The sequence below is a fragment of the Pseudophryne corroboree genome, chromosome 5 (genome assembly GCF_028390025.1).
Source record: "Pseudophryne corroboree isolate aPseCor3 chromosome 5, aPseCor3.hap2, whole genome shotgun sequence".
Taxonomy (NCBI): Eukaryota; Metazoa; Chordata; class Amphibia; order Anura; family Myobatrachidae; genus Pseudophryne; species Pseudophryne corroboree.
Genome location: NC_086448.1, coordinates 522,741,729 through 522,767,736, shown reverse-complemented (window position 1 = coordinate 522,767,736; position 26,008 = coordinate 522,741,729). Strand labels below are relative to the sequence as shown.

The window sequence follows — 26,008 nt, the reverse complement described above, 5'->3', positions numbered from 1 at the left end:
GTGGCCACGGCAACAGCTGGGAAATCCACGTTTGTACCCCAGGTCGCCTCTCAACATGAGAAGACGCCGTATTATCAGGCGCAGTCTTTTCGTGGACAAGCGGGCAAAAGGTTCCTCATTTCTGCCCCGTGACAGAGGGAGAGGAAAAAGGCTGCAGAAATCAGCCAGTTCCCAGGAACAGAAACCCTCTCCCGCCTCTGCCAAGCCCTCAGTATACGCTGGGGCTTTACAAGCAGAATCAGGCACGGTGGGAGGGCCCGTCTCAATGAATTTCAGCGCGCAGTGGGCTCACTCGCAAGTAGACCCCTGGATCCTTCAGGTGATATCTCAGGGGTACAAATTAGAATTCGAGACGTCTCCCCCTCGCCGTTTCCTAAAGTCGGCTTTACCGATGTCTCCTTCTGACAAGGAGACAGTTTTGGAAGCCATTCACAAGCTGTATTCCCAGCAGGTGATAATCAAGATACCCCTCCTGCAACAGGGAACGGGGTATTATTCCACACTGTGGTGGTACCGAAGCCGGACGGCTCGGTGAGACCGATTCTAAATCTAAAATCTTTGAACACTTACATACAGAGGTTCAAATTCAAGATTGAGTCACTCAGAGCAGTGATTGCGAACCTGGAAGAAGGGGACTACATGATGTCTCGGGACATCAAGGATGCTTACCTTCATGTCAAAATTTACCCTTCTCACCAAGGGTACCTCAGGTTTATGGTACAGAACTGTCACTATCAGTTCAGACGCTGCCGTATGGATGGTCCACGGCACCCCGGGTCTTTACCAAGGTAATGGCCGAAATGATGATATTCCTTCGAAGGAAGGGAATTTTAGTTATCCCTTACTTGGACAATTCCCTGATAAGGGTAAGATCCAGGGAACAGTTGGAGGTCGGTGTAGCACTATCTCAGGTAGTGTTGCGGCAGCACGATTGGATTCTCAATATTCCAAAATCGCAGCTGGTTCCGACGACTCGTCTTCTGTTCCTAGGGATGATCCTGGACACAGTCCAGAAAAAGGTGTTTCTCCCGGAGGAGAAAGCCAGGGAGTTATCCGAGCTAGTCAGGAACCTCCTAAAACCGAGCCAAGTCTCAGTGCATCAATGCACAAGGGTTCTGGGTAAAATGGTGGCTTCCTACGAAGCAATCCCATTCGGCAGATTCCACGCAAGAACTTTCCAGTGGGACCTGCTGGACAAATGGTCCGGGTCGCATCTTCAGATGCATCAGCGGATAACCCTGTCACCAAGGACAAGGGTGTCCCTCCTGTGGTGGTTGCAGAGTGCTCATCTTCTAGAGGGCCGCAGATTCGGCATTCAGGACTGGGTCCTGGTGACCACGGATGCCAGCCTGCGAGGCTGGGGAGCAGTCACACAGGGAAGGAATATCCAGGGCTTATGGTCAAGCCTGGAGACATCACTTCACATAAATATCCTGAAGCTAAGGGACATTTACAATGCTCTAAGCTTAGCAAGACCTCTGCTTCAAGGTCAGCCGGTGTTGATCCAGTCGGACAACATCACGGCAGTCACCCACGTAAACAGACAGGGTGGCACAAGAAGCAGGAGGGCAATGGCAGAAGCTGCAAGGATTCTTCGCTGGGCGGAAAATCATGTGATAGCACTGTCGGCAGTATTCATTCCGGGAGTGGACAACTGGGAAGCAGACTTCCTCAGCACGACCTCCACCCGGGAGAGTGGGGACTTCACCCAGAAGTCTTCCACATGATTATAAACCGTTGGGAAAAACTCGACAGGTATTGCGCCAGGTCCAGGGACCCTCAGGCAATAGCTGTAGATGCTCTGGTAACACCGTGGGTGTACCAGTCAGGGTATGTGTTCCCTCCTCTGCCTCTCATACCCAAGGTACTGAGATTGATAAGATGGAGAGGAGTAAGCACTATATTCGTGGCTCCGGATTGGCCAAGAAGGACTTGGTACCCGGAACTTCAAGAGATGCTCACGGAGGATCCGTGGCCTCTACCTCTAAGAAGGGACCTGCTCCAGCAAGGACCCTGTCTGTTCCAAGACTTACCGCGGCTGCGTTTGACGGCATGGCGGTTGAACGCCGGATCCTGAAGGAAAAAAGGCATTCCGGATGAAGTCATCCCTATCCTGATCAAAGCCAGGAAGGATGTAACCGCAAAAACATTATCACCGCAATTGGCGAAAATATGTTGCGTGGTGCGAGGCCAGTAAGGCCCGACGGAGGAAATTCAACTGGGTCGATTCCTACATTTCCTGCAAACAGGAGTGTCTATGGGTCTGAAATTAGGGTCCATTAACGTTCAAATTTCGGCCCTGTCAATTTTCTTCCAAAAAGAACTAGCTTCAGTCCCTGAAGTTCAGACGTTTGTAAAAGGGGTACTGCATATACAGCCTCCTTTTGTGCCTCCAGTGGCACTTTGGGATCTCAATGTAGTTTTGGGTTCCAAAAGTCACATTGGTTTGAACTACTTAAATCTGTGGAGTTAAAATATCTCACATGGAAAGTGGTCATGCTGTTGGCCCTGGCCTGGGCCAGGCGCGTGTCAGAATTGGCGGCTTTATCCTAAAAAAGCCCTTATCTGATTTTCCATTCGGACAGGGCGGAATTGAGGACTCGTCCTAAGTTTCTCCCTAAGGTGGTTTCAGCGTTTCACCTGAACCAACCTATTTGTGGTGCCTGCGGCTACTAGGGACTTGGAGGACTCCAAGTTGCTAGACGTTGTCAGGGCCCTGAAAATATATGTTTCCAGTACGGCTGGAGTCAGGAAATCTGACTCGCTGTTTATCCTGTATGCACCCAACAAGCTGGGTGCTCCTGCTTCTAAGCAGACTATTGCTCGTTGGATTTGTAGTACAATTCAGCTTGCCCATTCTGTGGCAGGCCTGCCACAGCCAAAAATCTGTAAATGCCCACTCCACAAGGAAGGTGGGCTCATCTTGGGCGGCTGCCCGAGGGGTCTCGGCTTTACAACTTTGCCGAGCAGCTACTTGGTCAGGAGCAAATACGTTTGTAAAATTCTACAAAATTGATATCCTGGCTGAGGAGGACCTGGAGTTCTCTCATTTGGTGCTGCAGAGTCATCCGCACTCTCCCGCCCGTTTGGGAGCTTTGGTATAATCCCCATGGTCCTTACGGAGTCCCCAGCATCCACTTAGGACGTTAGAGAAAATAAGAATTTACTTACCGATAATTCTATTTCTCATAGTCCGTAGTGGATGCTGGGCGCCCATCCCAAGTGCGGATTGTCTGCAATACTGGTACATAGTTATTGTTACCAAAAAATCGGGTTATTGCTGTAGTGAGCCATCTTTTCTAGAGGCTCCTCTGTTATCATGCTGTTAACTGGGTTCAGATCACAAGTTGTACGGTGTGATTGGTGTGGCTGGTATGAGTCTTACCCGGGATTCAAAATCCTTCCTTATTGTGTACGCTCGTCCGGGCACAGTATCCTAACTGAGGCTTGGAGGAGGGTCATAGGGGGAGGAGCCAGTGCACACCAGATAGTCCTAAAGCTTTCTTTGGATGTGCCCAGTCTCCTGCGGAGCCGCTGTTCCCCATGGTCCTTACGGAGTCCCCAGCATCCACTACGGACTATGAGAAATAGAATTATCGGTAAGTAAATTCTTATTATTGCCATCACCTGTGAAGACACAGCTTTCTTATAATTAACTAGTTCAACACAGGTGATGGAAATCATAAATTAAGAGGGAAGTCCAGGAACAGAGCATTTTGTACCTAGTGGGGTGGGTCATGTTGGATGGTCTGCAAATGTCCCTCAGCCCACTAGGAAATAGACACATTCGTAATAAAAGGTGGCAGGGATAGTGAGGGTACACAGAGGTGACCGGCGGCTGGGATCCTGGTGGTCAGCATACAGACGCTGGGATCCCGGCCGCCTATATACGGTCGGGGCGGCAAACGCAACGAAGCCCCTCGCTGCACTCGCCACAGGTTCTAGTTCAACTCTATTGAGTAAGATGGTAACTGCATGCAGTATACAGTATATGCACTGTGTGACACTAGTGTACGAAAGCGCGGTGTGGGAGAATTTGGTGATGGTGCATCAGAGTTAAGCAATGTTTGAGATGATATAATTGTATACTGAAGTTTTTCTAATTCTAGATTTTCTCTAACGTCCTAAGTGGATGCTGGGGACTCCGTCAGGACCATGGGGATTAGCGGCTCCGCAGGAGACAGGGCACAAAAATAAAGCTTTAGGATCAGGTGGTGTGCACTGGCTCCTCCCCCTATGACCCTCCTCCAAGCCTCAGTTAGGTTTTTGTGCCCGTCCGAGCAGGGTGCAATCTAGGTGGCTCTCCTAAAGAGCTGCTTAGAAAAAGTTTTTTAGGTTTTTTATTTTCAGTGAGTCCTGCTGGCAACAGGCTCACTGCATCAAGGGACTTAGGGGAGAGAATTTCAACTCACCTGCGTGCAGGATGGATTGGATTCTTAGGCTACTGGACACCATTAGCTCCAGAGGGAGTCGGAACACAGGTCTCACCCTGGGGTTCGTCCCGGAGCCGCGCCGCCGACCCCCCTTGCAGATGCCGAAGTTGAAGAGGTCCAGAGGTCCAGAAACAGGCGGCAGAAGACTTTCAGTCTTCATAAGGTAGCGCACAGCACTGCAGCTGTGCGCCATTGTTGTCAGCACACTTCATACCAGCGGTCACTGAGGGTGCAGGGCGCTGGGGGGGGCGCTCTGGGCAGCAATGTATTATACCTTTTTTATGGCTAAAATACATCACATATAGCCCTTGAGGCTATATGGATGTATTTAACCCCTGCCAGATCTCACAAACTCCGGGAGAAGAGCCCGCCGTTTTAGGGGGCGGGGCCTATTCTCCTCAGCACACGGCGCCATTTTCCTGCTCAGCTCTGCTGAGAGGAAGGCTCCCAGGCTCTCCCCTGCACTGCACTACAGAAACAGGGTTAAAACAGAGAGGGGGGGCACTTATTTGGCGATATGATTACATATGTGAAAATGCTATAAGGGAAAACACTTGTATAAGGGGTTGTCCCTGTATAATTATAGCGTTTTTGGTGTGTGCTGGCAAACTCTCCCTCTGTCTCCCCAAAGGGCTAGTGGGGTCCTGTCCTCTATCAGAGCATTCCCTGTGTGTGTGCTGTGTGTCGGTACGTGTGTGTCGACATGTAGGAGGACGATGTTGGTGAGGAGGCGGAGCAAATTGCCTGTATGGGTGATGTCACTCTCTAGGGAGTCGACACCGGAATGGATGGCTTATTTAGGAATTACGTGATAATGTCAACACGATGCAAGGTCGGTTGACGACATGAGACGGGTTGCAAACAAATTAGTACCTGTCCAGGCGTCTCAGACACCGTCAGGGGCTTGTAAAAACGCCCATTTACCTCAGTTGGTCGACACGGACACTGACTTCAGTGTCGACGGTGAAGAAACAAACGTATTTTCCTTTAGGGCCACACGTTACATGTTAAGGGCAATGAAGGAGGTGTTACATATTTCTGATACTACAAGTACCACAAATAAGGGTATTATGTAGGGTGGGAATAATCTACTTGTAGTTTTTCCTGAATCAGATAAATTAAAGTGTGTGATGATACGTGGGTTTCCTCCGATGGAAAATTATTGGAGGTATACCTTTTCCCGCCAGAAGTGAGGGCGAGTTGGGAAACACACCTTAGGGTGGATAAGGCGCTCACACGCTTATAAAAACAAGTGGCGTTACCGTCTCCAGATACGGCCGCCCTCAAGGAGCCAGCTGATAGGAAGCTGAAAAATATCCTAAGAAGTATATACACACATACTGGTGTTATACTACGACCAGCAATCGCCTCAGCCTGGATGTGCAGCGCTGGGGGGGCTTGGTCGGATTTCCTGACTGAAAATATTGATACCCTTGACAGGAACAATATTTTATTGAATATAGAGCATTTTAAGGATGCTTTTTTATATATGCGAGATGCGCAGAGGGATATTTGCATTCTGGCATCAAGAGTAGATGTGATGTCCATATCTGCCAGACGATGTTTATAGACACGACAGTGGTCAGGTGATGCAGATTCCAGACGGCACATGGAAGTATTGCCGTATAAAGGGGCGGTCCATCGGACCTGGTGGCCATGGCAACAGCTGGAAAATCCACTTTTGTTACCCCAAGTCACATCTCAGCAGAAAAGGACACAGTCTTTTCAGTCTCAGTCCTTTCGTACCCATAAAGGCAGGCGGGCAAAAGGCCAGTCATATCTGCCCAGGGTTAGAGGAAAGGGAAGAAGACTGCAGCAGGCAGCTCATTCCCAGGAACAGAAGTCCTCCACAGCTTCTGCCAAGTCCGCAGCATGACGCTGGGGCCATACAAGCGGACTCAGGTGCGGTGGGGGGTCATCTCAAGAGTTTCAGCACGCAGTGGGCTCACTCGCAAGTGGACTCCTGGATCCTACACGTAGTATCCCAGGTGTACATTGGAAATTCGAGACGTCTTCCCCTCACAAGTTCCTGAAGTCTGCTTTACCAACGTCTCCCTCCGACAGGGAGGCAGTTTTGAAAAAAAAAAATTCACAGGCTGTATTCCCAGCACGTGATAATCAAAGTACCCCTCCTACAACAAGGGAAGGGGTATTATTCCACACTATATTGTGGTTCTGAAGCCAAACGGCTCGGTGAGATCTAAAAGATTTGAACAATTACATACAAGGGTTCAAATCAAGATGGAGTCACTCAGAGCAGTGATAGCGAACCAGGACGATATGGTGTCACTGGATATCAGGGACGCTTACCTACAAGTCCAAATTTTGCCTTTCTCACCAAGGGTATCTCAGGTTCGTGGTACAGAACTGTCACTATCAGTTCAGACGCTGCCGTTTGGATTGTCCACGGCACCCCGGGTCTTTACCAAGGTAATGGCCGAAATGATGATTCTTCCTAAAAGAAATATGGACGCTTTCCTGATAAGGGCAAGGTCCAGAGAACAGTTGGCGGTCGGAGTAGCACTATCTCAAGTAGTTCTACGACAGCACGAGTGGATTCTAAATATTCCAAAATCGCAGCTTTTTCCGACAACACGTCTAATGTTCCTAGGGATGATTCTGGACACAGTCCAGAAAAGGATGTTTTCTCCCGGAGAAGAAAGCCAGGGAGTTATCCGAGCTAGTCAGGAACCTCCTAAAACCAGGAAAAGTATCAGTGCATCATTGCACAAAGGGTCCTGTGAAAAATGGTGGTTTCTTACAAAGCGATCCCATTCGGTAGATTTCACGCAAGAACCTTTCAGTGGGATCTGCTGGGAAAATGGTCCGGATCGCATCTTCAGATGCATCAGCGGATAACCCTGTCTCCAAGGACAAGGGTGTTTCTTCTGCGGTGGCTGCAGAGTGCTCATCTATGAAAGGGCCGCAGATTCGGCATTCAGGACTGGGTCCTGGTGACCACGGATGCCAGCCTGAGTGGCTGGGGAGCAGTCACACAAGGAAAAAATTTCCAGGGAGTGTGATCAAGTCTGGAGACTTCTCTCCACATAAATATACTGGAGCTAAGGCCAATTTACAAGGCTCTAAGCTTAGCAAGACCTCTGCTTCAAGGTCAGCCGGTATTGATCCAGTGGGACAACATCACGGCAGTCGCCCACGAAAACAGGGCGGCACAAGAAGCAGGAGGGAAATGGCAGAAACTGCAAGGATTCTTCGCTGGGCGAAAAATCATGTGATAACACTCTCAGCAGTGTTAATTCCGGGAGTGGAAAACTGGGAAGCAGACTTCATCAGCATAACCTCCACCCGGGAGAGTGGGGACTTCAGAGGGAAGTCTTCCACATGATTGTAAACCGTTGGGAAAAACCAAAGGTGGACATGATGGCGGCCCGCCTGAACAAAAAACTAGACAGATATTGCGCCAGGTCAAGGGACCCTCAGGCAATAGCGGTGGACGCTCTGGTAACACTGTTGGTGTACCAGTCATGGTATGTGTTCCCTCCTATGCATCTCATACCAAAAGTACTGAGAATCAAGGAGATGAGTAAGAACGATACTCGTGGTTCCGGATGGGTCAAGAAGGACTTGGTACCCGGAATTTCAAGAAATTCTCACGGAAGAACCGTGGCCTCTACCTTTAAGAAAGGACCTGCTCCAGCAGGGGCCTTGTCTGTTCCAAGACTTACCGCGGCTGCGTTTGACGGCATGGCAGTTGAACGCCGGATCCTGAAAGGGCATTCCAGATGAAGTCATCCCTACCCTGGTCGAAGCCAGGAAGGATGTAACCGCAAAACATTTTCACCGCAATTGGCGAAAATATGTTGCGTGGTGTGAGGCCAAGAAGGTCCCTACAGAGGAATTCCAACTGGGTCGTTTCCTACATTTCCTGAAAACAGGACGGTCTATGGGCCTAAAATTAGGGTCCATTAAGGTTCAAATTTCGACCCTGTCAAATTTATTCCAGAAAGAACTGGCTTCAGTGCCTGAAGTTCAGACGTTTGTAAAAGGGGTACTGCATATACAGCCTCCTTTTGTGCCCCCAGTGGCACCTTGGGATCTCAATGTTGTTTTGAGTTTCCTAAAGTCACATTGGTTTGATCCACTCACCACTGTGGACTTAAAATATTTCACATGGAAGGTGAAGATTCTATTAGCCCTGGCTTCAGCCAGGCGTGTGTCAGAATGGGCGGCTTTATCATATAAAAGCCCTTACTTAATTTTTCATTCTGACAGGGCAGAATTGAGGACTCGTCCTCAATTTCTCCTTAAGGTGTTTTCTGTTTTTCACATGAACCAACCTATTGTGGTACCTGCGGCTACTAGGGACTTGGAGGACTCCAAGTTACTTGACGTTGTCAGGGCCCTGAAAATATATGTTTCCAGGACGACTGGAGTCAGAAAATCTGACTCGCTGTTTAGCCTGTATGCACCCAACAAGATGGGTGCTCCTGCTTCTAAACAGACGATTGCTCGCTGGATTTGTAGTACAATTCAGCTTGCTCATTCTGTGGCAGGCTTGCCACAGACAAAATCAGAAAAAGCCCATTCCACAAGGAAGTGGGCTCATCTTGGGCGACTGCCTGAGGGGTCTCGGCTTTACAACTTTGCTGAGCATTTACTTGGTCAGGGGCAAACACGTTTGCTAAATTCTACAAATTTCATACCCTGGCTGAGGAGGACATGGAGTCTCTCATTCGGTGCTGCAGGGTCATCCGCACTCTCCCGCCCGTTTGGGAGCTTTGGTATAATCCCCATGGTCCTGACGGAGTCCCCAGCATCCACTTAGGACGTTAGAGAAAATAAGAATTTACTTACCGATAATTCTATTTCTCGTAGTCCGTAGTGGATGCTGGGCGCCCATCCCAAGTGCGGATTGTCTGCAATACTTGTACATAGTTATTGTTACAAAAAAATCGGGTTGTTATTGTTGTGAGCCGTCTGTTCAGAGGCTCCTACGTTTTGTCATACTGTTAACTGGGTTCAGATCACAAGTTGTACGGTGTGATTGGTGTGGCTGGTATGAGTCTTACCCGGGATTCAAGATCCTTCCTTATTGTGTACGCTCGTCCGGGCACAGTATCCTAACTGAGGCTTGGAGGAGGGTCATAGGGGGAGGAGCCAGTGCACACCACCTGATCCTAAAGCTTTATTTTTGTGCCCTGTCTCCTGCGGAGCCGCTAATCCCCATGGTCCTGACGGAGTCCCCAGCATCCACTACGGACTACGAGAAATAGAATTATCGGTAAGTAAATTCTTATTTTTTGGGGGGATGAATTTGTTTTTTTAATGTGACTGTAAAGCCTTTAAACAGATAATCTGCCTAACCAGGCTAATATGACAATGAACAGCAACAGGTTTTTCTCTAACGTCCTAAGTGGATGCTGGGGACTCCGTAAGGACCATGGGGAATAGCGGCTCCGCAGGAGACTGGGCACAAAAGTAAAAGCTTTAGGACTACCTGGTGTGCACTGGCTCCTCCCCCTATGACCCTCCTCCAAGCCTCAGTTAGATTTTTGTGCCCGAACGAGAAGGGTGCACACTAGGTGGCTCTCCTGAGCTGCTTAGTGAAAAGTTAGTTTTAGGTTTTTTATTTTCAGTGAGACCTGCTGGCAACAGGCTCACTGCACCGAGGGACTAAGGGGAGAAGAAGCGAACTCACCTGCGTGCAGAGTGGATTGGGCTTCTTAGGCTACTGGACATTAGCTCCAGAGGGAGGATCACAGGCCCAGCCATGGATGGGTCCCAGAGCCGCGCCGCCAGCCCCCTTACAGAGCCAGAAGACTGAAGAGGTCCGGGAAATCGGCGGCAGAAGACGTCCTGTCTTCAATAAGGTAGCGCACAGCACCGCAGCTGTGCGCCATTGCTCTCAGCACACTTCACACTCCGGTCACTGAGGGTGCAGGGCGCTGGGGGGGGGGGGCGCCCTGAGACGCAATAAAAACACCTTAGATGGCTAAAAATACATCACATATAGCTCCTGGGCTATATGGATGCATTTAACCCCTGCCAGTTTTTCCTTAAAAAAGCGGGAGAAAGGCCGCCGAGAAGGGGGCGGAGCCTATCTCCTCAGCACTCAAGCGCCATTTTCCCTCACAGCTCCGTTGGAGGGAAGCTCCCTGGCTCTCCCCTGCAGTCCTGCACTACAGAAACAGGGTAAAACAAGAGAGGGGGGGCACTAAATTTGGCAGATTAATAATACAGCAGCTATATAAGGGAAAAACACTTATATAAGGTTATCCCTGTATATATATAGCGCTCTGGTGTGTGCTGGCAAACTCTCCCTCTGTCTCCCCAAAGGGCTAGTGGGGTCCTGTCCTCTATCAGAGCATTCCCTGTGTGTCGGTACGTTGTGTCGACATGTATGAGGAGGAAAATGGTATGGAGGCGGAGCAATTGCCTGTAATAGTGATGTCACCCCCTAGGGAGTCGACACCTGACTGGATGGTCGTATGGAAGGAATTACGTGATAGCGTCAGCACTTTACAAAAGACTGTTGACGACATGAGACAGCCGGAAAAACAGTTAATACCTGTCCAGGCGTCTCAAACACCGTCAGGGGCTCTAAAGCGCCCGTTACCTCAGATGGTCGACACAGACCCAGACACGGACACTGACTCTAGTGTCGACGGTGAGGAAACAAACGTATTTTCCAGTAGGGCCACACGTTACATGATCACGGCAATGAAGGAGGTTTTGAACATTTCTGATACTACAAGTACCACAAAAAAGGGTATTATGTGGGGTGTGAAAAAACTACCCGTAGTTTTTCCTGAATCAGATGAATTAAATGAGGTGTGTGAGCGTGGGTTTCCCCCGATAAAAAACTGCTAATTTCTAAAAAATTATTGGCATTATACCCTTTCCCGCCAGAGGTTAGGGCGCGTTGGGAAACACCCCCTAGGGTAGATAAGGCGCTCACACGCTTATCAAAACAAGTGGCGTTACCGTCTCCGGATACGGCCGCCCTCAAGGAGCCAGCTGATAGAAAGCTGGAAAATATCCTAAAAAGTATATACACACATACTGGTGTTATACTGAGACCAGCAATCGCCTCAGCCTGGATGTGCAGTGCTGGGGTGGCTTGGTCGGATTCCCTGACTGAAAATATTGATACCCTGGACAGGGACAGTATATTATTGACTATAGAGCATTTAAAGGATGCATTTCTATATATGCGAGATGCACAGAGGGATATTTGCACTCTGGCATCAAGAGTAAGTGCGCTGTCCATTTCTGCCAGAAGAGGGTTATGGACGCGACAGTGGTCAGGTGATGCGGATTCCAAACGGCATATGGAAGTATTGCCGTATAAAGGGGAAAAGTTATTTGGGGTCGGTTTATCGGACCTGGTGGCCACGGCAACGGCTGGGAAATCCACCTTTTTACCCCAGGTCACCTCTCAGCAGAAAAAGACACCGTCTTTTCAGGCTCAATCCTTTCGTCCCCATAAGGGCAAGCGGGCAAAAGGCCACTCATATCTGCCCCGGGGCAGAGGTAGGGGAAAAAGACTGCAGCAGGCAGCCTCTTCCCAGGAACAGAAGCCCTCCCCCGCTTCTGCCAAGTCCTCAGCATGACGCTTGGGCCTTACAAGCGGACTCAGGTACGGTGGGGGGTCGTCTCAAGAATTTCAGCGCGCAGTGGGCTCACTCGCAAGTGGACCCCTGGATCCTGCAGGTAGTATCTCAGGGGTACAAATTGGAATTCGAGACGTCTCCCCCTCGCCGGTTCCTGAAGTCTGCTTTACCAACGTCTCCCTCCGACATGGAGGCGGTATTGGAAGCCATTCACAAGCTGTATTCCCAGCAGGTGATAATCAAGGTACCCCTCCTACAACAGGGAAAGGGGTATTATTCCACGCTGTTTGTGGTACCGAAGCCGGACGGCTCGGTGAGACCTATTTTAAATCTGAAATCCTTGAACACTTACATACAAAGGTTCAAATTCAAGATGGAGTCACTCAGAGCAGTGATAGCGAACCTGGAAGAAGGGGACTATATGGTGTCTCTGGACATCAAGGATGCTTACCTCCATGTCCCAATTTGCCCTTCTCACCAAGGGTACCTCAGGTTTGTGGTACAGAACTGTCACTATCAGTTTCAGACGCTGCCGTTTGGATTGTCCACGGCACCCCGGGTCTTTACCAAGGTAATGGCCGAAATGATGATTCTTCTTCGAAGAAAAGGCGTCTTAATTATCCCTTACTTGGACGATCTCCTGATAAGGGCAAGGTCCAGGGAACAGTTAGAGGTCGGAGTAGCACTATCTCAAGTAGTGCTACGACAGCACGGGTGGATTCTAAATATTCCAAAATCGCAGCTGATTCCGACGACACGTCTGCTGTTCCTAGGGATGATTCTGGACGCAGTCCAGAAAAAGGTGTTTCTCCCGGAGGAGAAAGCCAGGGAGTTATCCGAGCTAGTCAGGAACCTCCAAAAACCAGGCCAAGTGTCAGTGCATCAATGCACAAGGATCCTGGGAAAAATGGTGGCTTCTTACGAAGCGATTCCATTCGGCAGATTCCACGTAAGAACTTTTCAGTGGGATCTGCTGGACAAATGGTCCGGATCGCATCTTCAGATGCATCAGCGGATAACCCTGTCTCCAAGGACAAGGGTGTCTCTCCTGTGGTGGTTGCAGAGTGCTCATCTTCTAGAGGGCCGCAGATTCGGCATTCAGGACTGGGTCCTGGTGACCACGGATGCCAGCCTGAGAGGCTGGGGAGCAGTCACACAGGGAAGAAATTTCCAGGGCTTGTGGTCAAGCCTGGAGACATCACTTCACATAAATATCCTGGAGCTAAGAGCCATCTACAATGCTCTGAGCCTAGCAAGACCTCTGCTTCAAGGTCAGCCGGTGCTGATCCAGTCGGACAACATCACGGCAGTCGCCCACGTAAACAGACAGGGCGGCACAAGAAGCAGGAGGGCAATGACAGAAGTTGCAAGGATTCTTCGCTGGGCAGAAAATCATGTGATAGCACTGTCAGCAGTGTTCATTCCGGGTGTGGACAACTGGGAAGCAGACTTCCTCAGCAGACACGACCTCCACCCGGGGGAGTGGGGACTTCACCCAGAAGTCTTCCACATGATTGTGAACCGTTGGGAAAAACCAAAGGTGGACATGATGGCGTCCCGCCTCAACAAAAAACTAGACAGATATTGCGCCAGGTCAAGGGACCCTCAGGCAATAGCTGTGGACGCTCTGGTAACACCATGGGTGTACCAGTCAGTGTATGTGTTCCCTCCTCTGCCTCTCATACCCAAGGTACTGAGGATCATAAGAAGGAGAGGAGTAAGGACTATACTCGTGGCTCCGGATTGGCCAAGAAGGACTTGGTACCCGGAACTTCAAGAGATGCTCACAGAGGACCCGTGGCCTCTACCTCTAAGAAAGGACCTGCTCCAGCAGGGACCCTGTCTCTTCCAAGACTTACCGCGGCTGCGTTTGACGGCATGGCGGTTGAACGCCGGATCCTGACGGAAAAAGGCATTCCGAATGAAGTCATCCCTACCCTGATCAAAGCCAGGAAGGATGTAACCGTACAACATTATCACCGTATTTGGCGTAAATATGTTGCGTGGTGCGAGGCCAGGAAGGCCCCTACAGAGGAATTTCAACTGGGTCGTTTCCTGCATTTCCTACAAACAGGACTGTCTATGGGCCTAAAATTAGGGTCCATTAAGGTTCAGATTTCGGCCCTGTCGATTTTCTTCCAAAAAGAACTGGCTTCAGTTCCTGAAGTACAGACGTTTGTCAAGGGGGTACTGCATATACAACCTCCTTTTGTGCCTCCAGTGGCACCTTGGGATCTAAATGTAGTTTTGGGATTCCTAAAATCACATTGGTTTGAACCACTTTCCACTGTGGACTTAAAATATCTCACATGGAAGGTGGTAATGCTGTTAGCCCTGGCTTCAGCCAGGCGTGTCTCAGAATTGGCGGCTTTATCCTATAAAAGCCCTTACCTAATTTTTCATACGGACAGGGCAGAATTGAGGACTCGTCCTCAATTTCTCCCTAAGGTGGTTTCAGCATTTCACTTGAACCAGCCTATTGTGGTGCCTGCGGCTACTAGGGACTTGGAGGACTCCAAGTTGCTGGACGTAGTCAGGGCCCTGAAAATATATGTTTCCTGGACGGCTGGAGTCAGAAAATCTGACTCGCTATTTATCCTGTATGCACCCAACAAGATGGGTGCTCCTGCTTCTAAGCAGACTATTGCTCGCTGGATTTGTAGTACAATTCAGCTTGCACATTCTGTGGCAGGCCTGCCACAGCCAAAATCTGTAAATGCCCATTCCACAAGGAAGGTGGGCTCATCTTGGGCGGCTGCCCGAGGGGTCTCGGCTTTACAACTTTGCCGAGCAGCTACTTGGTCAGGGGCAAACACGTTTGCTAAATTCTACAAATTTGATACCCTGGCTGAGGAGGACCTGGAGTTCTCTCATTCGGTGCTGCAGAGTCATCCGCACTCTCCCGCCCGTTTGGGAGCTTTGGTATAATCCCCATGGTCCTTACGGAGTCCCCAGCATCCACTTAGGACGTTAGAGAAAATAAGAATTTACTTACCGATAATTCTATTTCTCATAGTCCGTAGTGGATGCTGGGCGCCCATCCCAAGTGCGGATTGTCTGCAATACTTGTACATAGTTATTGTTACAAAAATCGGGTTATTATTGTTGTGAGCCATCTTTTCAGAGGCTCCTCTGTTATCATGCTGTTAACTGGGTTCAGATCACAGGTTGTACGGTGTGATTGGTGTGGCTGGTATGAGTCTTACCCGGGATTCAATATCCTTCCTTATTGTGTACGCTCGTCCGGGCACAGTATCCTAACTGAGGCTTGGAGGAGGGTCATAGGGGGAGGAGCCAGAGAAATAGAATTATCGGTAAGTAAATTCTTATTTTATTAATGGGCATTAACATGTTAACTTTTTTTATTTGCTCCATAACCAATAACCCTGGTTACAACCACTCTCTTCGTACTCATCACTTTGGTGGTCGTCCCTTGAGACCATTACTCCATCAGGGCTCCTGCTCATGGAACCGCTGATGTTCGGCTTCAGCAGTGTTGGCTATCTCCATAGTAGGAAGAGCGTACAGACACAATGGGGGGTATTCAATTGTACGAAAAGCCAGTTGGGAGTCTGTTTTTTCCCTATCTAATAGACAGGGAAAAACTGACACCCAACCGACTTTTCAAACAATTGAATTCCACCATATGCTCCATGGATTTGCTAGGTTGGATTTCCCCTGTTATTGCTAGGCGTACATGTGTGGATGAAATGCTTGTCAGGCTGACATGCGTTTTATTTGACAGGCTCAAAATCATGCAGATATTGTGAACATACGCTGTGAGATCTCGCAGTGTATTGCCCACAGCATCTGTACTCCGCTCTTGGGAAGGAGAAATTTTCCCATTCTTTCCCATATGAAGGGAAAATGTCAGTCTCCTGCGGGAGGACATACAGTGCCCGATGTGGCTGACTTGACACTTATAAAATATTGTATCAGACAGATATGCTGGACAATTTGGCACGGCCAACCAATCAATGTTTTCGGATTGGTCGACTGCATACAGTCTACAGCAGAGGTTCTCAAATGCGGTCCTCAAGGCACCACAACGGTCCAGGTTTTAAGTTTATCCATGCCTGGCCACAGATGACTGATACCCCTTTTCCACTAGCTTTTTTTACCAGTGTTTTTGCGCGGGGGCGCGCATCGACACAGGTTTTTAGTAGGTGGAAACGGCTCAACACGGGTTGAGTGACACAGGAATCGTACTCGGATAGCTACCTGGGTAGAACACGGTAATGACATGGGTAACTGTGCAGTGATAACGGTCATTACACGTTTTTTCAGACACGAGTAACGCTCTGAGATGCTGATTGGTGCTTCTGGGGCACAGGAAAATGATGTCATCCCTGGGAGACACGCTGGGCACATGCAGGCACACGCTGGGGCACATACTGTACATATACTGTACACTGTATCCAGCAATGCCCACGTGACCTGGTAGACAGTCTTGCAGACCGTGCCAATCCCTACTCCAAATAAACTGGAAACTATGCGATACTCTCCAGAGGTAACATACCACCAGAGAGTAATCGCTAATCTCCTGGCTGGCTCAATGGGCTTCCGAAACCTGGTGGTCTGCTTGGTTATTGTGGGGGACAGTAGTTGCAAAACATACTCGAATGTAGCGCGAGACATCCTGAAGCTTTCCATCCACTGCTCCTCCTGATATGCTAGAATGGTCTGCATGAATGCTTCTCCAAGTCTGCGATCTCTCACCCACATTCTTTGGCTTGGTGTAGAGTTCATTGTTATGAGAGAAATAACAGTGGATGATATAAGCGCTCTCCTCCTTTTCAAATATTTGTGTCGATAGGTAGCCCTCTCTGCAAAGAGTTGAGCCCTCCTTCTCCAGCTCAGCAGTAGGTAGCACAAGAACAGAAGCTGCATCAAGCTGTCTGTAGCAGAAATAAGCAGCAGTAAACTGCAAACAGTCTGCGACTCCACGGGTTGTAGCCGGGTTAAACATCCCGGATCGGACAAGGTACTCAGGTGGAAAAGGGGTATGAATTTGTGCTGAGCCATGGATTTACCTAAAACCTGTACTGTTGGGGTGCCTTGAGGACCGAGTGTGAGAACCTCTGCTCCACAGTTTTCTGGACAATCCCCTGCTATCAGGCAGACCGACCACATAATAGTTGCGTGTATGCCCAGCGGATCTAATACTGCTATTATAATAGTGTTTGAATAGTGTAGAATCTCAAGCAGAAAATGTGAATCCAATGGGAGGAGCCAACCTCACTAACACACATTTATCACACTCTGCGTCAGAGATGCGGTTGTGATGCATTAATTGCAAGTCAATTTGCAATGTGATATTTTCAAATATTGCACGAATGGATTCTAATTTGCATCCTGGGATTGAGCTTGCAATAACTCTTTGTCTCTGCGAATCCCCTTCCTGCACTTCTCAGGTATTTTTTGCAAAAAATACCTTGAAAATGTGTCTGCGTATGTGCCGCCTACCAATCTGCTGCCCCGTCTCCTCTGTCGCCCCTCCCTGATGAGTCTTCCTGGACCTGAGATCTCCCCCTATGTGTAACTTTTATTTTATTTATTTTCTATTATGACTTTAGTTTCTCTGGGATCCTCCTATGGTCTATTAGATGCACAGGCTGATCACAGAAGCCGGCTCTGGGCTCTGCTCGTCAGCATGGAGAAAGGGCAGAGCAGGAGTAGGGGAAACTGAAAAAAGTTTGCATAATGCCATCTGAAGATGGCATTATTTTCACAGGGCTTCCCCTGGTGGTATTTTACAGTTTCCATATACAAAATGTGAAACGGATCACATTTCCTATTACAGGTACGAGAAATGCAATCTGCATATTAAAAATATGCAAATATGAGGGCATGGAGGAGAGTTTTGCAAAATCTCCTCTAAAAGCCCTTTGATATGTGTAAGTGATACTAAAATAATGTGAAAGTTAGAAAACACCTGTTTTCACATTGTTTTAGTACAAAAATATTGGTAAATGTGCCCCTAAAGAAGAAAAATTGGGAAGGATGGGAATATGGCACAAAGCATGTTTAAAATGGAGAACACGTTTAATGTTAGCTCAGTGCTTACTTAAGGTGCATACACCCTGGACGTTTTTGCCCAGTGTGTATGCAGAGCGATGATGTGAACATCGCTGGGCAGAAAATCGCATGGAGCATACACACTGAGCGATATTAACGGAGGTGAACCACTTTCCACAGTGGGAGACTGTGGAAAGTGGTTCACACGGGTGGTAAAACAGGACGGATGGCGGCGGCCAGCGATAATGCGGGAGCGCGTATCATTGCTCATCGCCCGGCCATACACACTAGGCAATTTTAAACTCAACGTATCTCAGAACGCCAAAAGTGAGCTACTTTGAGCTCAAAATCGCCTAGTGTGTATGCACCTTTAGTCATTGATCAGAACAATAAAGTGCAGACTCTCCTATAGAGGTCATTATAAGTGGAAAGGCAGCTAACGGATGAAAGGTTTTTGTTTTGTTTGTTTTTTCATTTTGATTGACACTTGCATTAAATGGTCATTGTCCAATCATTTTACAGATGTTGGAGAAATACATTCTCGACTGCTGGATCACCGGCCAGTCATTCAGGGTGAAACCCGGTACTTCATTAAGGAGTTTGAGGTTAGTCATACTACTGTTATCTCTTGTTACCGCAAAACCTTTTATCTGCAACACTGTACTTGGCATGTTTAGTATGAGTTTTGTAAAATATTATCAAAGGTATCTCAATACAGAAATGGTTAGTTTGCAACGGGTGTGTTGCTAATGGCTAACTATACGGAGTAATGAAACTTTTGGCTTTTCAGCAAAATTAACCTTTCAGTTCCAAAAGCAAATTACAGATGGGTCATCATACACCTAGCATCTACACGTATATGCCCCATGGCGTGTGACGCTCGCTCCTAAGGGCGCAGCGCACTATAGTTTTCTTTACATTTTGCATCCTATTCGCATCACAGATGCAGTGAAACACCACTCACAGGGTGGTATCCTATTAGCCCCAAAGCACTTTCGGACGGTTAAAACGGCTGGATATTGCAATTAATGACCGATGGTATCCACTTAGAGGTTGTTTTTATCAGCTGAAATTGAACCCGCGATCGTGCAATAACACATAGGATCCCATGTGTTTTTGCGGCCTCGGTGATCCATTATCGCGGATTATGCTTCGGGGTGCCTGGGAGAAAACAATGTTGGCATCGGGGCTATTAGGTTAGCCCCCGGCGATCCTATTAGCAGCAGGAAAGAACCGCTGCTAATAGGATACCGCCCACTGTGTGCTAAAAATGCTGGGCTGAGACTTTGGGCCTAATTCAGATCTGATTGCAGCAGCAAATTTGTTAGCTAATGGGAAAAACCATGTTCACTGCAGGGTGGGCAGATATAACATTTGCAGAGAGAGTTAGATTTGGGTGGGTTATTTTGTTTCTGTGCAGGGTAAATACTAGAGATGAGCGGATTCGGTTTTACTCGGTTTTACTCGGTTCTCAAAACCGAATCTTATTGGCTATCCAAAACACGTGACATCCGTGAGCCAATAAGATTCGGTTTTGAGAACCGAGTAAAACCGAGTAAAACCGAATCCGCTCATCTCTAGTAAATACTGGCTGCTTTATTTTTATACTGCAGTTTAGATTTCAGTTTGAACACACCCCACCCAAATCTAACTCTCTCTGCACTTTATATCTGCCCCCCCTGCAGTGCACATGGGGGGTAATTCCAAGTTGAACGCAGCAGGAATTTTGTTAGCAGTTGGTCAAAACCATGTGCACTGCAGGGGAGGCAGATTTAACATGTGCAGAAAGAGAGAGATTTGGGTGTAGTGAGTTCAATCTGCAATCTAAATTGCAATGTAAAAATAAAGCAGCCAGTATTTACCCTGCACAGAAACAAAATAACCCACCCAAATCTAACTCTCTCTGCAAATGTTATATCTGCCCCCCCTGCAGTGCACATGGTTTTGCCCAACTGCTAAAATATTTCTTGCTGCGATCAACTTGGAATTACCCCCATGGTTTTGCCCATTAGCTAACAAATTTGCTGCTGCAGTCAGATCTGAATTAGGCCCTTTAACTACACAGGAATTAGTTTAAAACACAGGCAAACCCACAGATGAAGCACAACACGTGTACAAATGTTGCACATCAGATTGATCAGGGTAGTCTAGCAGAGTAGCTTTTTCTCTTCCAGTTTTATTTATGCGAATAAGATGTGCATTTTGAGCGAGAAGACACGTGACTGAGCAGCCTGGGATCTGGCATGACGAGAGGGGCTGTTAGACACGACTGAACCACAGTGTAAAGGTGTGTACACACGGTGAGAGAAATCTGTAAGATTTTGCCTATATAGTCAAAATCTCATGAAAAGTTAGTGCATATCTCAAGGTGTCAGGCAGCTTGCGATACAGATTTGATCCCGATGCAAGCTCCTGTGGGGTCTGTATCGTAAGGCTAGATAGACTGTGCAGGCAAGTCAATCTTGACTATCTAGTGTACTATCTAGTACAGAGTGTAGTCAAAATTGGCACTTAGTCAAAATCGTACATAGACAAAATCTCAAGCACAGATAGTCAAAATCTGTGCTATCTGGGCTCTGGGGGAGTTCAAGGGAAATCGCATAGTCAATATTGGACATAGCAGGGATCTCACCATGGGTACACACCTTAAGAGGACACATCTTCTTTTTTTCTTTTAAATCATGTATGTTTTATTGAGTTTATGAAAATATACAAACAAACACATTCAAACAAACGAATTGTGCATTTCTTGGCCAAGGTCCAAGTCTTTAAGAATGAATTCAGGCAGGCAACAGTGGTTCATACATCACAGAGCCTAACAAATACAGTTATTATAAACATGGAGGATAATACAAATACAGCAGTGGAATAACAGCACAGGAATAACAACAACACCACATCTAGGAGGGTAGATCGGCATATGCTATGATCTAGGGGTGCACAAAAAAAAAAAACAACTAAAATTTACGATAAGGTCGAGAAGCCAAGGGAATATCTATAAGTCGTCCAGAATCCCCTCACAGGGAGGTCACCATAATTTCCAGGAGTGACCCACTTCCCCCAACTGTGCCAGCTGAGCAGCTACATAATACAGATGCAAATCCGGTAGGGACAAGTACCCCTCGTGACTAGGCCTATACAATGTTCTAACAGCAGTACGGGCCTGTCTAGAACCCCAAATAAAGGAAATGATAGAAAGAAAAATCAATTGAAATTGCGAGATAGGGATATAGTTTGGGGCATTATGTAATATATCTAAAAATTTCTGCAGAACAATCATTTTTACAAGGTTCACCCGCCCCGTAACAGATAAAGGAAGCGTCTGCCAGACCCGGGATTTTTCCCGTAATCGTACAGTTTGGGGGGTTAAATTCTATGCAATAAAGTCAGCAGGGGAATGGGAGATTTGAATACCAAGATACTTAAATTGGGAACACCATCTCAAGGGGAAGTAATAAGTGGGGGGCTGCAGAGTAGATGGAAGAAATGGAAACACCACCGACTTATCCCAATTAATGTGATTTCCTGAATAAAAAGCCAAATGCAAAGAATGGGGCATTTCAGATAAAGAGAATAATATCATCGGCATATAAGCCAATCTTTTCCTCACAGTCTATAACTCGAATTCCTTTAATAGCAGAGGAGGCTCATATATTACATGCCAGGGGTTCTATCGCCAGTGCGAAAAGCAAAGGGGACAAGGGACAACCCTGGTGTGTACCTCTCTCCAGCAAAAAAAGAGTCAGTGGTGTAGCCATTAACATTTATCCTAGCAGCCAGGAAAGAATAGTAAAGTTTAACCCATGCAATAAAATTTGGGCCCAAACCAAAAATAGCCAGTACTTCCCAAAGATAAATCGATTCCACGGAATCGAAAGCATGGGCAGCATCCGGGGATACAATAACCGCATCATCCATCTCCTCACAAGCCAATTGCATATATGTAAATGGACGGCGCAGATTAAGGGCAGTAGACCTGCCCGGCATAAAGCCAGTTTGGTCTCTATGCACTATTTCAAGTACTACAGAATTAAGGCGTAGGGCTAATAATTTTGCCAGGATTTTGATATCAGTGGAGAACAAGGAGATAGGACAATACGAGTCATGCAGACAGGGATCCTTTCCCGGCTTTGGAAGTAACACCACCAATGCTCCTGCCATAGAAGGGAGAAGAGAGCCAGCGTCTAATAAAGAATTAAAAATTTCCAGTAGCTTGGATGCAAAAAAATGTAAATGCGTTTTATAAAGTTCAATGGGAAGACCATCCACTCCAGGAGCTTTGTTATTAGGAAAGGATCGAATTGTTATCCCCACCTCCTCCAATGTAAAATAACTCTCCCAAGAATTGCAGGGAATCTGAACAGAGCACTGGGAATACAATCTCACCTAAATACATAGACATAAACTAGCTGCAATAGAAGGAGTGTCCACACACATGGTACCATCCGCTCGCTTCAAGCCATCCACAGTGGTAGGGGAGAATTTCACTCTAGACAAATAAGCTAACATTTTACCCGTCTTATCCCATTAAAAATCATGCACCCGGAAAAGCAAGTTCCGTTTTAGATTTATCCAGGAGAAAGTCTGTCCATCGTTTATGTACGACGAACCACTCTACCTGGTCAGCCAAGAGTCCACTACGCAAATAGACCTGCTCCGGCTCCAAGCTCCGCTTCTCCAACTCCTCCTCAGACTTTTTATTAAAAACTTTCATTTGGGCAACTCTAGCTATCAAGGAGCCTCTTAGGCTTTGAAAGGGACATTATCACACACTGGGTTGTTCACAAAAAATTCCCCCCCATAGAGCTAACAACTCGGAGGCAGCACCCATCTGAGACAGCTAGAAGGGATTAAATCTCCAAAAGAACGCCCCCCCTAGGGATAGCAAAGTCTAAAGATAGAAGTATTGGGGAGTGATCCGAGATCCCCAGAGCCAAAAGAGCCATATCTATATGGGAAAATACACCAAATGAGCTAGAAAAAACAGGAGTAGCATTTAACTGAGGGGAACTGTAGGCGCCACACATCCAGGAGACCCAGCTCAGAAACCAAGTGTGCAGTCAGTAGTGCCTCCCAGTGTAATCTGAGAACCAGACCTCCATGTATACAAATCCTCATGCATAACAGCGTTGCAATCACCAATAGAGACAACCGGTGTTGAAGGAAAATCCTGCATAAACGTACACGCTTTAACCAAGATACCACAGTTGTAAGGAGGGGGAATATAAATCGCCAGGAGTAAGGGGTATTGTGGATAGTACCAGCTAAGAAAACATAGCAACCCAGTGGATCAATGTGCACCCTCAGACAAACAAAACCCATATTCTTATGAATCAAAATTGACACACCTCTGAAATTAGAATGAAAGAGAGAGTACACGACTACCCACTAAGTGAGTTTCTAATAATCATACTAACCCCCGGCAATGAGACTTGAGCTGTTCAGGACCAAGGAGCGCTTAACCTTATCATGAAGGCCCCTAACGTTCCACTAGATAATATGTACCATTATAACACAGTGAAAATAAGAAAAGCAGTTCCCAGAGCTCAGTACGCCCCAGCACACAGACGAACACCTTCCACATACACATATTAGAGATTAAGTACCATTCAAGAAATGCAGAAAAAAGAAAACCATAAACAAACATAGGTCAGAAAAATAATAAAACCCCAACTCCGTCCACCCCATATACCCTCCCAAACATAGGTATTCCTAGTCCCAAAATCTGAATAACGACTCCAAGAAAGAGTCAAGAGAAAATGAAACTTTAACTACACTTTAAACACGGGGCAGCTAATCCCATAGCCTATGGACAAGGAGCCCCCAGCTATCAACCAATCACACCGGTGTAAGTTTAGTGATAATGAGCAGACAGACCCATATACAGGAGAGGCTAGAGTACTGGCCACTACAGTATAGGAAAGTCTAGGTGCTGACTCTCTAGAGCAACATAAAATAGTTATTCCACAAAAGTACCATCATACAACCTGAAACAAGTATATTACAGACATGAGTAGCAGTCCCATCAGGGTGGAGCAGCCTGCGGCATCGGTTTCATATCAATCCGGGCTGAGGCAGATTGGGGATTGTCAGAAAAGTGGATATGATTACCAGCCACCACACGAAGACGGGCAGGAAACAGCATTGAGTATTGCAATTGACGATCCCGTAACCATTGCTTCACTTGTGTAAACTTTGAGCGGGATTTTTAAACAGCCAGGAAGTCTTGAAATGCAGCAACCATCTGACCTCCATGTTCCAGGGGCCACTGAAGTCAGGCAAGGCAGAGTACACCATCTCTATCCTTGTAGTGGAGGAATTTGTCGATGAAAGTCTGGGGAGGTGCGCCAGGAGGGAGAGGGGGAGTAGGCACGCTGTGGGACCTTTCAACAGCGAATTGCGGAGTGAAGGAGTCTTTGCCAAATAGAGGGCCTAATTCAGTAAGTATTGCAAACTCTGTTAATTAGCAGTCCTTTGGAGCGCATGCTGGGGGCCGCCTATCGCTGGGCAAGGCCGCCCAGCATGCTGACCGGAGCCTCCTTCCCCCCCCCCTCTGTTGAACAAGCGAATGCATCGCAATTTCTGCTTGTTAGCAGAAACTAAGGAAGCCTCCTGCCGGCGGCCGCAGGAGGCCTGCAGCCATCTTCCCGATGGGGGCGTCACGCAGCCGCCGCGATCACGCCCCCTTCTGCCCACCTCCGCACCCCGTTCGCGCCACACCTCCCCAGCAACGCTCCATCTCCTCCCTGGAAACGGAGTGTTGCCCCCCACCCCCACCCCGCGACCACCTCTTCCTGATTGACAGGCAGAGGCGATCGCATTTTCCACATCTTTGTCTCAGAATTTGCGGTTCAGGTCGCTTACTGCGATCCAACCTGAATTAGGCCCAGAGACAGCAACCAGGATTCCAAAAAATGTCAGGCTGAGATCCCTCAGCTTTTTCGGGGAGACTCACCAAGCGAATGTTATTTCTCCAGAGATGTCCTTTTAATATCGGTAAGCTTAAGCTTACATGCCGACATCCAGAGAGGAAAGACTGTTCAGAATGGCGGTATAGGAATCTTCCAAAGTCGAAATGCGGTTTTCTGTCTCTCCAATTCTGTCATGGAGCTTTTGCATATCCTGACGAATGAGAGAGATGTCGACATGAACCTCCGCTACCCTCTCGCAAGGCGCTTTTCAGAGTCAGTGATAGCCTGCAGAAGCTAAGACATAGTAACTTCAGAAGAAGCAGCCATAGCGGGAGAGGGGGGAACAGGAGTCGGTATGAGATGGAGACGATGGCGTGGAAGAAGCCATTGTCTGGTCACCCCATGCAGTTCTTATCAAACACTCCCCAGCAGATCGGCTACACCTTCAGACCACCAATAACCCAGTGATGATAATATATTGGTAGCAAGGTTGTATAGAGGCACCAAAGGGTCAGAAGCCAGAGATTGATGGCAATAAACAGGGCAGTGTCTTATAACAATCAAAGACAGATGGGGAGCAGGAGTAAGCCAAAACCCATCCACACAGATAAGAGAAAGGGTAACCAGTGTCCACACCTATCCTACCCAGCAGCCAAGGAGCACCAGAGGGCAGGAGCAGTCCTTGAGGTCCACCAGCAGCAGGAGGAGCAGTGAGCAGCCTGAGGCCATGGAGTGCTGTGCAGGGTCAGGCAGCCTTATTTCAAGAATGGCGTTCAGTGCCTCCAGGACCCAGCAGCACACAAACAGCAGGATCTAGAGCCAGCCCCAGTAGGAAGGAGCAGCGGCCGGCCACAAGCACAATCAGCCAGGGAGGACGGAGAGGCCGCCGGAACCCTGCCGCAGCATACACTCCAGTGGGACCCCGCACCAGCCTCAACAAATACTGGGTGGGTGAGCGAGGGGAGCCCCGCACGGAGATACCAGTGGCAGGAAGAGTCAGGCGGGGAGCGCAGGAGGGAGACCAGAGCGCTCCGTTCCACTCAGAAAATTGTGCCGGGTGCACACACAAACC

At 47.9% G+C, this 26,008-nt stretch overlaps 1 protein-coding gene across 1 annotated transcript in view; it reads left to right on the top strand.

Moving 5' to 3' along the window:
* Positions 1-26,008, top strand: part of BLOC1S5 (biogenesis of lysosomal organelles complex 1 subunit 5) — a 192,802-nt gene that overhangs the window by 3,710 nt on the left and 163,084 nt on the right. The window contains exon 2 of the mRNA XM_063923123.1: positions 18,548-18,630. Coding sequence (XP_063779193.1) covers positions 18,548-18,630 — 83 coding nt within the window. The remainder of the gene's footprint in view (positions 1-18,547; positions 18,631-26,008) is intronic.